At 46.4% G+C, this 17,247-nt stretch overlaps 1 protein-coding gene across 6 annotated transcripts in view; it reads right to left on the reverse strand.

Annotated features, from left to right (window-relative positions):
- Positions 1-17,247, reverse strand: part of AKIP1 (A-kinase interacting protein 1) — a 275,624-nt gene that overhangs the window by 16,611 nt on the left and 241,766 nt on the right. Inside the window, exon 5 of one of the 6 annotated variants that reach the window (XM_069623702.1) lies at positions 3,427-3,784. The exons of the other annotated variants lie outside the window; for them this stretch is intronic. Within the exon in view, the coding sequence (XP_069479803.1) occupies positions 3,731-3,784 (54 nt within the window). The 3' untranslated portion in view covers positions 3,427-3,730. Of the gene's footprint in view, positions 1-3,426; positions 3,785-17,247 lie in introns of those variants that run through there. 6 annotated transcript variants of the gene reach the window in all.

Genomic DNA, 17,247 nt, shown 5'->3' on the forward strand with positions numbered 1-17,247 from the left:
AGGTCCGACTGCCACCACATCACATGTGTAGTCTCCCAGGGGTCCATTCTATCTCTGTTCATCTTTAACATCTAAGTGGAACCCTTGGGCTCATTGGTGGATGACCTCAACATTTCGATATGCCTGTACACAGATAAAACAGCTATACCAGCTTGCTCCTGCGTTGAAACAATTCAAACGTGGATGGCAGGGGCCTACTTAAGGCTTAATCCCCACCAAGAACAAATTTGTACTCCTGAGACACCCTTCCAAGCCCAAACCCATTCATAGGTGTTTCTGTAGTGTAATATTGTGGCCTTGCCCAGGGCGGCAGTCAAATTCTTGGTCAGAGAGAGTGTGAAAAGTCAGGGAGACCATAACATACAGGCTTAACTCAACACAAAGGGAAATTGACATTGAAGGGCGAGTTAAGGTTTTCGTTGGGATGGCCCAGAGCCATTCCAGACTGGCCTCAGCTGGAGAAGACAGAATGTGTGTCACCCTTGTGCATCAACACGAGAATTACATTTAAAGGTAAAGTTGAAAATAATGCATGGCAGGCTTACTAGGTCAAAGTGTACATTCACATTAAGGACAACACTCCAGGAGGGCAGGTGTCCTTTCTAAGACCTGCATGCTGAGGCAGTCTGGTACCTTAGGCACAGGTTTTGAGGCTTAGGCGTGTTCATGCGATGCCCAAGAGAGCACACTTCAACTTATTTCCAATGCCACAAGTGGCCAGGTCATAGAGACAGAAAAGCTGTCAGTAGCTAAACTAAATTTCATTGGTTTATTTTGGGTAAACTTCCAACGAAATGTACAACACAATAAAATAAAGCATGGCTAAAACAGATTAATCAGAATAAAATGGAAAAATAACTATCACTTCCATACAGTCAATTACACAAAACTCCTAAAATGCATAATTAGTCTTTTCTCGATTCCACACCATGAAGAGATTTGATTCACCATAGTAAGATTAAAATGTAATTGAAACTGGGAACGCAAGACTGCAAGGAGAGTGGGTCTGAAATCATGGCCAATGATTTATTACATGGATTACTTAATTCCAAAATTCGGCTAGACCTTTTTTAAAGTGGCATGCTAAAATGAGTATGGATTTTCATCTCCAGCGGAATCTGTGGACTAATACTATTGCAGCTAAACCTTAAAGTCATCCAGCTTCCTTGAAATGATTCAAATAGGTTAGCTCCCCTCAGAATGTTTACAGAATATACTGGATGAAATTATTGCCAAGTTTTTGCTATCAAATGGCTATCAACCTGTAGCAGTTGGTCGGGTTTCTAGGTGTTCCCTGGAAATAAAACCTCTTTTCCAAAAGGTTTAGTTTATTCATTCAAGAAAATAACTAGTGATATGTGGGACTCCTGGACTGTTTTAGATCCCGCTTTTAATTCAAAGTTGTGGGCAAATGAGTGAACCATTTGATTTCATGAAACCACTGTTCAGATTGTGGATGCACCTTCCTTAAAAATCACAACCCATATGCAGCAACATTTATTTTCCTTGGTACTTAGGGGACAGAAAAGGGAAAATAAGAAAAGGTGAGCAAAAATGGCACCTCAATGAGAAATCCTTTTATCAAAACATCATTAAAAGTCTGAGAACCAATATTGAAGCAGCAAAAGCTCTCATACAAAATCAAATGGGGGCTGCAGTTAAATTATCAAAAGTATTTTTTTCAGAATGTTAAGCACTATTCTATTTCTCAGTCAAAACATTTTCTGCCGAGCCGGTATCTTCCATTAATGTAGTATTTGCACAAAGAATTATCAGACTTCAGAGATCAAATGCAAACCTCGAAATCTATGTTGCACAAATGGTTTACTGTGAGGTTGCCTGTTGGACGACGTCTCTTCTACTAGAACATTTATTTTTACTTCTGCTAAATAAACCCACAGCCTAGGATGAGGATTCTATATATGCTTGTGTGATTACAATTTATGCCAAAGCCATTGTAGCATTTAGGTTTAGAACCTTATATAGTGCTGCAGATTATAGAGCAATGATCTTCGTTTGGCTCTCGAAAGGTTTTGAACTACAATTCCCATAGTCAATGAGGCACCAGTAATTCCAGTACAAAACATCAGAAAAGCCTCAGGGTGTTAAAACACTTTGATTTAAGCCTTAGACTATGACCATACTTGCCCTTTGAATCAGACATGAGCTTAACTAGACCAGCAGTTTGAAGACCTGGTTTTGTTTAAATATTAAAGCTAGTCTCTGCTCTGAACGTAGAAGGCAATGTTTATTTCTGAAAATTTACAAAAACGGAGTCTAGATCCTTAGGATAGAACTTTCAACCAATGTACAGCTCTTCCTTTTAAGGCAGGAAAGACATTTGACCTCCCGATTGGAACCCAACCTTTCACCTCATTATTTGCTTAGGGACTATTCATCTGGCTTGTGCTCTTGCTATGGCACAGTCGGCCTCTATCCCAGTAAAGGATAATGCTATAGGAGTGCAAGCCTGGGGCAGTGCGTGTTTGCTTGGTTTACCTAGCTCCCTCAGTGGTGTGAGAAACCTGAAGGTGTTTCCCTAGCTAGTCCCCGGGGATCCTTCATTCAGGTGGCCAGGACACAGCCATCGCTATTGGATCCAGTTCCTGGGGGTGGACCAGTGAGGGAGGATCACCTAGATGGGGGTCCTTGGGGAGTTGGAGACCGACGGGTGAGAGGCGGTATACCCCTTATTTCAACCCCTTTTCCCCATCCTATCATGTAGGACATTCAAAACCACCACCCCCCCCGCCACCTTTCTGACATGAACACCTTTGCACGACACTAGAGAACGGACAACCACCAGAGCCATTTACCTGACATGTCCCAATACAAGGGTCAGGAAATTGATCAGAATTGCACACATCGGACGGCCCTTTCCCTTCCCCACAGGGATAAAATGGTGGATCAAGAGAGCGCAGTATGAGCAAGGCAGGCTGCACAACGCGACAGTTATCCAGTTCCTACATTTCAATAGGAGAAAGGTGGCGAATATCGAGAGGCTGACAAGGAGAGACACAACCTTGCCCTTTCCGACAGACCGGCGAAACCTTCCGCACGGGGAATCTTAAGAATGAGGACAATAGTCCAAGTGTGCTGCAACAGAAGTCAACTGTACACTGTCAACGCTGATAAGCGGGAGCAAGGGAAACTCCTGCTACAGTGGTACCAGCCTTGAATCCAGTTACTGAGAAAGCCAAGCGGTTCATCACAGCCGGTGAGTCGAAGGGAGAGACTATAAAAAAAAGGGAAGATAAAGGGGGAAGGGCGAATGAGCGAGAAAGCCCTATAAACAGTAATGAAAATTGCCCATGCTGAGAGCACTGGACAGTCTTGACACTATTAAAGACGAGGAGGCGAGCATTATGCTTTCTTCCTTTATTACTGCCAATCAGCACTTTCAAATTTAAACACTTTTTTTTTTAAACTTAACATTTTGTTCATGTCCCCTTCTTTGAACTAAAAGGGTGATAGTTTCTGTCCTTTTACCCAAACAAAAAAACAAAACTGTCTTTGAACTACAAACTCCCAGGTTCCCCTGCCTTCTTGTAGTTCAGCCTGAAACAGCCCCTTGTCCAATCAGGCTCCATCTTCTGCTATATGCTCCCCTTCCGTGATACGATCCTCTTTCTTTGGTGGTGAATGTCTAACCAACTTAACCGCAACTGCTGACTTCAACTGACTGGACTGCAGCCTTTGTCTGAACTTTAACCATCCAACGGAATTAAACTCAACTGCCAGATATTGGAGATACAGCTGTCTCATGCCGGTTTCTGATCTTCTCCTGTAACCAAGAAACAATCATAAGGGTGGGTTCTACTTCTTCAAGTCATCTATGTTACACTGCAATCCCCAAACTTTACTGTACGTAACTGATATCTCTCATAACTGGGTGGGATATAATGCTCGCCTCCTTGTCTTTAATAGAATCAAGACTGTCCAGCGCTCTCAGCATGGGCAATCTTCATTCTATGGCGAGACAGGAGGCGAGCATTATGCTTGTTCAAAGCTGTCAATTACTGCATCCGCTATCTGGGAGATAGGTTTAAAATAAAAGGTGTTGAATGTAGATTCATTAGACCAATCCGCAGCTTTCATAATGTCTTGCAACGGTACCCCCACTGAAAATGCCCTGGACGCCATTGCACCTCTTACGGAATGAGCCCCAATCTGCCCCAAGTCAATGTCTGCCCAGTGCATGACTTCCCTGACCCACCTCGCTATGGTGGCTGTCGCTACAGCGTGAAAAGGTTTCCTACGCGCAATCAAGAGCTGAGTAACCCCTCTGGGCCTACACTGCGCAGTAGCTACTTCGTAATCCTTAATGCATTGTGCTACGCATAGTTTAATGTTATTTGGAAAATACGGGTATGTTATAATCGATGAGTCTGACTTTGTCCTATTTGCCACGTTAAAAGCCACCCCTTCCGGGTAGAATACCTTCCTGTCCACCTCTAAGGCTTTAACGTCAGATACCCGCCTGCAGGATATGAGACAAAGAAGCATAGCCAGTTTCCCTGACAACTGCGACCGAGAGAGATGTTCGTTATGTGGCCACGCCATAAACAACTCAAAGACCTTCTGAACATCCCAGAGAACTGTGTATTTGGGGCATGGGGGCTTGCGCATTTTGATACCTTTTAGAAGACGCAAAATCGTTGGATGCTCACCTACTGGTGCCCCCTCCACTTTATCATGCCCTGCTGAGATGGCCGATCTATATACCCCAATAGTCCTATATGCTGCCCCTTCTGCAAAGCGCTGCGCCAGGAAATTAAGAATCTGAACTATAGGGGCCGAAATGGGATCCATACCAATACCCTCGCAAAAAGCAGACCACCGCTTCCACGCGGCACCTAGCTCCTAATGGTAGATGGTGCCCATGAGTCCCCGATACAGTCGGAATCGAGTTGCGAAATTCCTGGCAGATGCCATCTCTGCCCAAAACCCTGCAAGCCATCAGGCGAAGTGTCCCCCCCCATGATTAGTGGATGGAATTGCCCGTTCGGGTCCCGAAGAATGTCCATCCTGCGAGTAATCACTCTCGAGAAATCCATAGAAAGTTCCATCACTACTGGAAACCACGGCTGCGACTTCCAGATCGGAACCACCAAAACTAACTCGGCTCGTTCTCTGCGCACTTTCGCTAGAACTCTCGTTATCATTGCGAACGGGGGAAAGGCGTAGTGAATCGCTCCCTTCCACTGCTGTAGGAATGCGTCCGTACCCGCTGCCGCCGGGTCTATCCTCCAACTGAAGAATTTGGGTATCTGAGCATTTAGCCTGGATGCGAATAGGTCGGTGTCCAGGGGTCCCTATAAGGTTTGAAACCTCTGAAAAATCTGTCGGGAGACTCCAGTCGCTGGAGTCTACCAAATATCGCGAATTCCAGTCCGCTATCGTGTTTTGCACTCCTGGCAAATATTCTGCTGATACTAATATTTTTTGCCTCAGGCAATAATGCCAAAACTCTTTTGCCAACTCGGCCAACATCCTGGAGGAGGTCCCTCCCAGTTTGTTGATATAACGAACTGCCGATATATTGTCCATCTTTAGAAGGATGCAGCATTTGGCGCGGTCCTTGGTAAAGGCCTGCACTGCGAAAGACCCCGCCAGAAGCTCTAGGCAGTTTATGTGGAGAGACAACTCTTGATTTCCCTCCTGTTTGTAAGGAGCCGCAACGCGCCCCCCAACCTGCTCTGCTCGCGTCTGACTCTATAACGATGTCTGGCGTGTCTCCGAAGATGGCCCGGCCATTCCAAGCTTCCATGTTTTGCAACCACCATTGGAGTTCGGTGATGGCTTCCTGGTCTAGTGTCACTAACTGATGGTAACCCAGCCCTTCCCTGAGGTGTCTTATCTTCAACCTCTGAAGAGCCCTGTAATGCAGCGGACCGGGAAAAATAGCTTGGATGGAGGCTGCAAGCAGTCCTACTATCCGGGCTAGACTGCGAAGAGATACTACTTTCTTCACAACTTATTTATTTATTTATTCGGATTTTTAAAGCGCGCGATCAGCCCGAGAGCATCGTGGCGCTGTTACATTCCAAAAGACACTTGTCTGGTTGCAGAGAGTAAAGGTAGATTAGGGTACAGGCATTATGAATTACAGACTATGCATGCGTTTTGGGTTACAGTCTGTGCATGCAAGGTGATATTTACAAGGCATTACGTTTACAGTAGCGTTATTTTGTTACATTGTGTTTGTTACATTTTCGTCAGCAAAAGTGTTTGCGGTACAGCTTGGGTGGGGGTGGAGCGCGCTGGTTATGTAAAGAGTTTGGTTTTGAGGGCCTTTCGAAAGGATAGTAGGGATGGCTCGGCTCTGAGGGAGATGGGAAGGTCATTCCTGAGCTTGGGAGCTATGTGTGGGAAGCCAATGCCTGCAGCTTTAGCTCTTCTTATAGAGGGAACTTGGAGTTGGTTGTCATATTGGCTTCTTGTTGGGCGGAGCGTGGATTTCCTGTTTATGGTTTCTGATAAGTATGATGGTGCAGTATGATTGATACATTTGTGAGTGAGGGTGAGTATTTTGAAATTGATCCTTTCCTTGACTGGAAGCCAGTGCGCGTCTCTCCGGGCCTGAGATACATGGTCGGATTTGGGGATGTGCAGGGCAGCGCGGAGCACATTGTTTTGCACTATTTGGAGCTTTTTTAGATTTTTTGCCGATGTGCCGGCTAGGAGGGAGTTGCAGTAGTCTAGTTTGGCTCCTATGGTAGCTCTGGCGATGGAGAGGCAGTTAGGCGTGGTGAGGTAGGGCTTTATGGCAAGGATGAGTTTGGTGGTCATTGCGGATGAAGAGGAGATGGCATTGACTTGTCTTGTCATAGAGAGTGTGGTGTCCAGGTAGACTCCTAGTGTTTTGACAGCAGTGGAGACCGGTATGATGATGTTATCAACGGTCATGTGAGAGTATTCTTTGCTGAGTCTGGAGAGAGTTTCGCTGGGTGCTAGGAAAATGATCTCAGTTTTGTCTGCGTTAAGGCAAAGACCATTGATTGCCATCCAAGTCTGAATTGTGGAGTAGATGTTGATGAGAGCTTCTGAGTCTTTGACGTAGTCTCCAGAGAGTGGGAGTAGGACTTGAGTGTCATCGGCGTAGTTGGTGTAGGCTATGCCGAGAGCGTCCAGTAAGTCAAAGAGGGGTTTAGTGAAGAGTGACAACTGTCGCTCTCAACTCCTTTATTCCTCTCATTTTTACTGCGGGCAGCTCTAGAGTGGACTTCTTTGTGTCTATTACAAAACCGAGAAAATCCATCCTCTGCAATGGACTCAGTTCGGATTTTTTGTCGTTTATGACGAAGCCAAGAGAGGTGATGAGATCGCACACCCACAAAGCCTGCGCTCGCAGGCTGTCGGCGCACTGACCCAGTATGAGGATGTCGTGCAGGTATAAGATCATCCTGATCCCCCTCTCGCGGATGGCTGCTGCAACCGGACGCATGATCTTTGTGAACGCCCATGGCGCTGAGGCCAGGCCGAAGGGCAGACAGGTAAACCTCCAAATGTCTTCCCCCCCCCCATCGGAAACGGAGATATCTCCGGTACTGCGTCGCTATCGGGATCGAAAGATAGGCGTCTTTCAGATCTAACCTTACTAACCAATCCCCTGTTCTGAGAAGATCCCGCAGTAGGTGAATCCCCTCCATTTTGAAGTGTCTGTACACTACCCACTCGTTCAAATTCTTTAGATTGATGACGGGCCTCACTTTCTCTCCTCTGTGCACCAAAAACATGTTGCTGAGGAAACCCTTGCTTTGCGATCTTTCCCTCTCTATCGCGCCTTCGTCCGCTAGGCCCTGGAGTTCGCTGTTTAGTCGCTGTCGTTCTGCTAAGGGCATATGCATCTGCGCTGGTTCTTGTGGCTGAGTGGGGTCGCCTACAAATTCTAGCTGCATGCCCGAAACCGCTTGCAATACCCATGCATCGCTGGATAACTCTTGCCATGCATTCAAGAACCAACGAGTCCTGCCTCCTATATGGAACGCACTGCGTTGGGTACTCACCGCTCGGAGCGTTCGCCTGCCTGTAGGAGCCTCTTCTGCGGTTTCTGGGAAACCTGTATCTAGTAGGAAAGAAGTTGTCCTGTTGTCGATTGTCCCAGTATTGGGCTCTGTGTCCTTGAGGTCTTCTGGATTGACTGAAACGACCGGACGCCCGACCTCTTTGCCGTCCGGTCCCGGCAAAAACCCGGCCTGGGAAGATCCGCTTGATGGAATTCTGCGCCTTCGCAAGTGCCGAGTATGTCCCCACAAACTGGGACATCTCTTTTGCGAAAGTGTCGCCAAAAAGCAGACCTTTCGCCTCTCCTCCCGCCTCATACGAGGCCAAATCGCTCAATTTTCCGTCTATTTTAAGTAGGACACCACGTCTCCTTTCTGCTGACAGGGCGCAGTTAGCGTTACCCAGCAAGCAAACTGCTCTCTGAGCCCAATTACCCAGTGCCACAACGTCTACTGGCTTGCCGGTGTCTGCGGCTTTCTCCGCCAGGTCGTTTATTTTTGCGAGCGGACCTGCCATGTCTAGAACTCTGTCCTGGCATCCCCGCCATGCTCTACCCACACCTTTTCTAATATCTTTCGTTGCTTTCGTGACAAAGGTCACCATCTTTGGGTCCAAGGTCTGGTGTCTCAGAGACCTTCCCTGGTAACAGTGGTCTGGGGCACTCTGCTCTCATTTTCGCCCTTACTTCCTTATCCAGTGGCTTCCTTATATGTAGAGCCATATATTGCGCCACTCTGGGCGAAGGCACCCACTCAGAGGACCTGGGATGAGCGATCAATTCGGGGTCGAACATCTCAAGCAACCCCTCTTCATCCTCCTCTCGAGGTTCTTGAGCCAACATTGGCTGAGACATGACAATGTCCTCTTCGCCTTCGTCATCTGGCGAGTATCCCGCGTCCTCCTCTTCCCCCTATATTATATACCCCTGGGGTAGGGGGTCGAGAGTCCGGCACTGCCGCCCTCATCATGAAGGCCTTTTTAAGCCTGCTCACTGGGTCGGCTGACTCTTGAGGTGCTGCATTCACCCCTTCTGATGTGCTCGGGGGCGTCAAAGAGGGGGTCCTCTTCCGAGCTTTCTTACAGCCCTTAACCTCTTCCTCAGGTTGTCTTGCTGAAGTCCCCTCCCCTGGGCTCAGCGCCCTCTTTCTTCTTGGAGCCTCCTTATCTGCTTTATGCTTCTGTAGCATGGCTTCCAGGTGGTCTAGCCTCTGGGCTAGGGGCATCATGCCCTCCGATACTGCCTGGGAAAGAGAGTCTCCTAGCACACTCTTAAAGCCGAGAGAGAGATCCTCTCCCTCAGCTGGAGGCTGCTCTCCCCATTCCTCTGCACTCCACTCCGGGGAAGTGCTCTGGGAGGCTGTGTGGTCGAGAAAATGTGCCATTATTTATTGTAGCTGCTAGGGGGGGGCTTACTTCAGCTAATATGCTATATATATAATTTTTTTTTTTTCTTTTTTTCTATAGCCACTGAATGAGGTGCCTGCCGGCGTCCAACTCCGAAATACGGCGCTCGCTCGCGCTAGGACTGACGGGAGGAAGCTGCCTCCCGTCTATCGGTGTCTGCGGGGTCCTAAAGACCTCCGCGCACCGTACGCCCGCTGTACAGGGAAAACTATTCCCGCGCCGTCGCCCGCGAGGTCCTAGAGACTTTCGCGGGCCGAGCACTGCTGAAAGAACAAAGAGATGAGGCCGGCTGCCAAACGCGGGTGCTTTCGCCCGCGACTCCGGCCTCAATCTCCGATCCAATCAAAACACACGCAAACGAAATCCCATTCTTTACATGACTAAAATGTTACTTTTTTTTTTATATTATCATGACGTACGCGCGCACATAAAACTGATAACTGTGTGGAAAGATACTAGGCCAACGCAATCATGTCATACTTCACACTAATCATCAGATCATAGTACTTATCTCTATGGCAGCAACAAAGAAAGAGGAGGATCGTATCATCGTATCACGGAAGGGGAGCATATAGCAGAAGATGGAGCCTGATTGGACAAGGGGCTGTTTCAGGCTGAACTACAAGAAGGCAGGGGAACCTGGGAGTTTGTAGTTCAAAGACAGTTTTGTTTTTTTGTTTGGGTAAAAGGACAGAAACCATCACCCTTTTAGTTCAAAAAAGGGGACACGAACAAAATGTTGATGAGTTTAAAAAAAAAAAACGTGTTTAAATTTGAAAGTGCCGATTGGCAGTAATAAAGGAAGAAAGCATAATGCTCGCCTCCTGTCTCGCCATAGAATAATATTTTATCTTCAACTTTCTTCAGTGCATCAACATTACAAATCATATTTATACATGTCATTTGTTTATAATCAATGCTGGGCCAGATTTCCCCAGAAAACCTGCAAAAACTGAATCCCTTGATCCCAAAATTGGGCAAACGATAAGCTTGAGATGCACATATGTTGGGATATGTTCGTTGTGCTCAGAGCACTTCCTTGCTCAGAAGTGCTCTGCCCCGATTTGCACATTTTGAATTTAAACACCTTACAATGAGGTCAACATCAGATGGCTGCAGACACACCAGCGAGTGGTTGATTGGGAGCAGGTATTTTCACTTATGAGGCACAAATGTTGGATAGTTAGAAATCGGAGGGGTGCATAAATCTGCATGTTGTGCAAAATAATAATGCAAGTAGGTGATCGTCTGCATTTTCTTTCTCTGATCAGTTTCTCCTTCAGTCTCAATAGTACAGTTAAAATTCCAGCTTACATTACTTTGCATACTGGTAAATCTAGGCAAGCATTCAAGAAAGGAAAAATAAATCTCCCATCCTACCCCTTTTAGCCCAACATGTTACTATAACGATTTGTACACTGTCAGGTTGGTTTATTGTGCGACTTGAGCATGTGCCTCTATAAAACTAAGTGGCATTTTCCTTTTGCTGTGTTTTACACTTTTTACTAGCCAATCACTTGCCTGCCATGACTTCACTTCTTGGCTGTCCCCAAAGCTTCACCTCGCACTATTATGGAATCCCAGAGCAATGCATTTCCATTTTGTAGAACTGACTGCAGTTAATATATTACTCAAATGTATAATTACATACATGTACCAAACACCTTTTAGATTTCGCACAAACTTATTAGATCAATTCACTCACCTTGTTGGCACTGAACTTGCGATTCAAAGTAGACCTGTCAAATTTATTTGCTTTTCCACATTCAATTATTTTACAGATTTAACAATGAATTCAGTTTAAAATACATTTGCTGTATATTAGATAGTTTCCACATATCCTTTGCTAGTACATTTCTGCAGGCAAAATTACTATCTTGACCGCTGCAAAAACAGTGGAAGCCAAAAAACCTTCAATAAGTGAGGAATCATGGTTCTCGAACCAGAGACAAAGATCCTACACAGTCTGTGTGGAGACCAGAGCCCCGTGGCTATAGAGGCCCAGAAGGCACCAGCTGCCTGCTTCAGCATAGAAAGTAATATTATTTTCAAAAGCTGCTGTCTTTCCTGCATGGGAGGCTCGGCTCCCTTTCTGTTTGTCCTGGTGAGGCAACGCGTCCTCTCAACCTCCTGCAGCGACGCTCTCAACTGTCTCGGGAGGATAGCTCAGGGGCAACGCACTTGCCTTGGAAGCAATACGCTGCGGAGCAACACAGGTTCGATCCCCAGGTCCGCGTACAGGTAAATCAAGAGTCCACCGTCCTGTGTCAAAACCCTGCTTCTGTCCCTTAAACTTAAAGGAAAAGCCAGCCAGCTGTAGTAAACAAAAGCTACCACTGGGTGGCTTTTCCTTCATTGGTGCTGTACACGGAGGACGGGGACCGGAGACTACAGGCAGAAAAGCTGCAGCTGCATCTCGGTAAGTGCTATTTTTTAAATAAAAATAAACACTAGCTGCGTTTTTTTTTCTGAGTTTTCCGGGCTGGAGGGGCCCGGAAAACCTAGAAATAAAACCACAGCTTTAAAAACGTTGTATTTATGTTTGCAGTAGCTTTTGAAGCTACTGCAAACATAAATACAATGTTATTGTGTTTGAAAACGCTGCAGTTTTTCTTTCTAAGTTTCTCAGGCTCCTCCGGCTCGGAGGAGCCTGAGAAACTCTGAAAACGCTGCGGTCTTTCTTTCCAACACAACAGCGTTGTGTTTCTGCCTGCCGTGGCTATCACTTTGGGTCTCCGGTGCTCCCCTAGGAGAGCACCGGAGACCCAAAGTGAAAGCCAAGGCAGGCAGAAACAACGCGGTTGTGTTTACATGCCGCAGTGTTTCTGCCTACAGCTAATTTCCCATTTGGGGCTCTCAGGCTCCCCACGGGGGGGGCCCCCCCCCCCCCCCGAGAGCCCCAAATGGGAAATGCTAATGCCTAAAATCTGTGCCTTCCTCGAGGACAATTAATCACACAAAGACAGTGGCAGAAGCAAATCATTCCGAAGCAATACTATTGACCTTGATTTCAAGCGTTGCCAAAGCTGCTCCTGCTGAAACGTCGGAAGCTGCAGTGTTTTGTGAGGCTGAGATTATTTCACACAGCGTGGGTTGATGTTCTGTATTCTACGTGCTTTCGTCCAACCATTTTCCTCAGTGGAAGGAAGGAGGAATGTGGCTCTTTGAGGACATCTTCCTCCTCCCCTCAGTCATCGGGCGAATAGCCCCCCCCCCCCATCATTGTCCCCCAAATGATCCACCCCTGGCTGAGGTAGGGGGTCTATTGTTGTGCTTTGCAGATTTCAGTAGGAAGGCTTTCTTTAGTCTGGCGACAGGGTTGTCCACTCCAGTGTTTACCCCTTTCAACTTTGCTGGGGGGGTGGGCCCCTCCGAGCTATTTTACACCCCTTCTGCTGAACCCCCTCTTGGGGGTGTCTTGCTGACGTCCCTTCTCCAGGGCTATCTGGCCGTCTTTTCCTAGAAGCTAGATGCTCTCTGTTCTGCCATTAAGGCTTATAGCATGTCCAGCTGTTGCGCTATGGGTTGTACACCCTGAGAGACTGCTTGAGACGGAGCCCCCCAGCACCTTCTTAAAACTGAGGTACAGCTCAGTCTCTTGCTCAATGGGCTCCTCCACCCATTCCTCTTCACTCCACTCTGGGGAGGTTGACTGAGATCTTCTAGGATCTTCATAATGAGCCATGGATGTGTGTGGCTGGCAGGGCCAGCTTCTGGACAGTCAGCGTAGAAAAGGCTCCACAGCAGAGCAAGTGTCTATTTGAAATACTCTGCACCTTCCGTTCGTAATATCCGTAAATATTTTTTTTCCTCAGATATTCTGTAATGCGCCTGCAATTTGTTTCCTCGCTGTGTTCTGTATCGTGCTGATCGAGTTACTAATTGCAGCCATTCGGGAAACCCAGGGGATGCTGGGAAGTCTAAAGAACTTCCCGGCCCCTGGGTCCTATTGCCCGCTGTGTTTGCCGGCGCGATAACGGCCGGGATTTGAGGGAGGCGTTCGGAGCGGGGCCGGCTGCCTATTGCGCGTGCGTTCACTCGCAGCTCCGGCCCCGACTCCCAGGTAATTCTTATATTACAAATCTCCTAGAAGGAAAATGCTTGTGCGCGTGTGTCCGCTCCCAATGTGAGGCCCGACCTACACAAACCTCTGACACCCAAGCGCGTTGCAATATTAACTATATAGATCAGCGTGCAACTTACTGCGTTATCGCTGATATATGAAAATGTTCTATGAAACCAATATACGAAAACAAAGTGTGACAATGATATATGAACACACTCTAAACACATAATTTATGCGAAATGTGAAGTCACTTATCAGAGTACAGCAAAAAGAAAGAGGAAAGGATCTAGGACAAAGGCCTCTTATACCAGAGCCAGGCACCTGATAGATGGAAGAGGAGCCTCAGGACTACCAGCGACTAGAGGCTCATGGGGCTGGTTTTGCCAGTGAGAAAAATGTTTGCCTTGAACTTTTATACTGTTGGATTTACCTTTTGCTCAGATTTATGGATAACACAGAAAAATACCCAGTTTAAATGTTCAAAGTTTTGAAGAGCTCATGTCGCAGCAATAAAAGTAGTAAAGCATAATGCTCACCTCCTGTCTTGACATAGAATCTGTGATAGTGCCTACCAGTACATTGGACAGACACTCCCACTACCTAAGCACTATTTGCCCTCCTGCGACTTCCCAGTATCACATGCAATATGGTGGGAACCCGCCAATACTATTTTTAATTAACCTGGGCTCAGCATACAACTATTGAAACACCTGTATTAAACCATTTTAAAATATGATCTAAAAGCTGTAAATGAATCACAGAACTTCAGTAACACATTGAATACACAACTATCAGTAGTATATATGCAGTTACAGCTTTAAGTAATGTAAGTAGCCATGGAGAAATGTGCCAATCCAATGCATAAGAGAAGCCACCAAACACTGGCCTAAACCCTCACAGACCCACACCACTACCATCGGGAACACAGACACATAAGCTGCAATTTGTGGTAAGTGAGCCTCCTGACAACGTGCCAAACAATTTAAAATGGGACACATAAGAGCAGCTGTGAGATGAGAGTCATTGAACACCACTATAAAGTGGTTAACAAATCTGCTGTCAAAAGATGCCAACATCAAAACGCACCCACCAGAGCCACCTTTCTACTAAACACCAATCATTGGACAGCTTCTGAGGTCTAGATTGGGCTTCTCCCAAGGAATGATCAGGGTCTGTAGTGTCAGCTGTTTCATGTTTAAGAACACAACACAAGACCCATAACAGTGGTCAAAACACGATCACGTGACTGGGTGTTTACAGGTTATGCCCCTAGGAGTCATTGGTAAACTTAGTGGGGGAAAAATGAAATTTAAGGTACATGGAACGCGTTTGTAAGAGGTTAGGAATAAAATATTTGACTGAAGGGGGCTCCCTTACATAATAATTTCTAGTACCGAATTGCATTTTACCACTGGATTCCAAGTCTGGGACCTCTAGGCATTGTTAAATATAGCACTACTCTTACCCCCTCCCCATCTCCGTGCTCCCTGTCCTAGCACTCCACGTCACAAAACTAGGTCTCCTAAGTGGCTACCTCCAAACAAGAAGTACAAAAAAAAAAAGATTTGTGCCTCTTTAGCAGAGGGATTTTCTGGTAAATGTTGTGGTAAATGGTGTGGTAGACCAGTCACAACTTGGAATATTTACAGAAGTGATTAGGAGCTTCTACCTTGATATCAATTATGGGTAGATTACTTATTGGATTTAAATGGGTAGCTATGCAAATTATTGAATCCTGGACAGCATGCAGTTCACTTATTTGCTCCATTATTCACATGCCAAGATGTGAAAAGTGTCAGACCAGGAGGTCTTTTCCACTGGGATGCTGCAGTGCGTATAGAAAATCCCTGGGAAATATTATGAATGTTGGCATTAACACTTCACGTTTATGAAAATTGCCATTTGCAAATTAATAAAGGCCAGTTTGTCATGCATGTCCACTTGCAAAAGAACAGAGGAGGACCATTTTCACTAGAATGTGGGCATGCAGGTCACCCATTTTAACCATGATGCCAAGAAAACTTCTGCAAACATCCCCATTACACTGTGTGCAGAAGGGGGCGGCTGAGTGGCCTACAAATGTTGCTGCTTACAGTTGCTCCAGCCAGCAGTGTAGCTCCAGGCCTGCTGCAATCTCCAAGTGTTGCAGCAACTGCTCAGTGCTGTGACTGGAGCAGGCAAAGTCACTGTGGTTCACTGATGTGGTCGTTCTTACTGATAACTACTGCAATAGCATTATCTTCATGGGTATCGACAGGTCACCCTTGTTTCTGGGACCAAGTTTCTCCTCGATCACAACCCTCACGAGGTCCATGCTCATTGCACACCCACATGGCTTGGACAGTGCGGGTGCAACAGTAGATGCGTATTGCATTCTTCAATGTGCCAAACTTATCTGCAGCTTTTGGAGTGACCTCAGCAGCCTCTTCATATGCTCCCTGTTCAGTGAAAACTGTGAAGGCATAAGAAGGAGACACAGACAACGGGTTCAAGTTTGGTACACAAAATGCTTTATTCACTTAAAAGACAGGATGGAGTGAGGCCTAACTTGCCCTATGCTAAGGTGGGATTTTCCTACCTAAAGTAAACCAAGGATAGTCTCTGTCTAGAAGTCCAAATCAAATGCCTGTGTGTCCAAAACCTTTACTTGCCCCTCACAACAAACGGTATACAATGTGTAGGGATGTCAGCATCAAAAGGAGTAGAGTCAAAAAATTCAGAGCTTCTTCAACCTCTTGGCTTGTCATCAGATTCCCCTTCTCAAACTTCAAAACAGTTCACAAGGCATCACGGTTGCCTTCCCCTAACTGCTCAAATCTTCCAGCTTTTCAACAAATGAACAGTTTTTAAGGACACTTTCTGGCTCTTTAAATATTGGAACTGTTCATTAATTCACATAGACAGTTCCATTTCTTGACTTCAAAGTCACATGAGATTGTTGGAAAACACACGCTTCTTTATGGAGACTTTTAGTGGCTTTTCCATACAGGACCCTCTGTCTAGGCGCAGTTGTCGGACCACATGGTCCACCCATTACAGGTCACGCAACCAATACCCCTTCTTGACTGCTTTCCACCAACAATGTGCCACTGCTTCCATTTGACAATGATGCTTGCTTCATTCACCAGTGTCACTCTTGATACTGTACAGTAGCTTTGTTGGCCACTATGCACTGCTTACGATTTCTTACTGGCTCTTGCCAATGCAGGTTTCCTCATAACATGCAGTTGCTTGAACTCTTGGCTGTTGTCTTTGCTACTTTTCTGATGCAGTTTAATTCTGTTGACTTTAGACAATGCTTGGTTTCTCAGATAATACAGTTTGTGGTATCAGTCAAATTCACCACCTTTCAATCACTCCATTCAATATTCACGAGTGCTCAAAACTTGCTTTCACTCCGTTCGGTATTCAAAAGTACTTGCAATTGCTTCGTTCAAGTACTTCAATCAAACACGCTCAAACACCCCCTCGCTGTGCCCAGGTCCCCCTTCCCCAGGTAGACTCACCGTTTTCTGTATACTGCGGTTCTGCGAGTCTCTGCCTGCCACGGTTCCACTTCTTGCCGCAGTGGCTCGCCTTTGGGGTGTGCTGGCGTTCAGCAGCTTTGCTTTTCCCACTAGCAAGCTGTCAGCGGGACTAGACTTCCTCACGGGTGTGGCCGGCTCTCGTCTGCTTCACTCCAGTAGCCCAGCCTGGACCTCTGTCTCGCTATTTGTCTTTCTTCCGCTGCCCCAGCTCTGCATTCCTCAGGACTCCTGCAATCCTCTTGC

The sequence above is a fragment of the Ambystoma mexicanum genome, chromosome 11 (genome assembly GCF_040938575.1).
Source record: "Ambystoma mexicanum isolate Mex_15411 chromosome 11, UKY_AmexF1_1, whole genome shotgun sequence".
NCBI lineage: Eukaryota > Metazoa > Chordata > Amphibia > Caudata > Ambystomatidae > Ambystoma > Ambystoma mexicanum.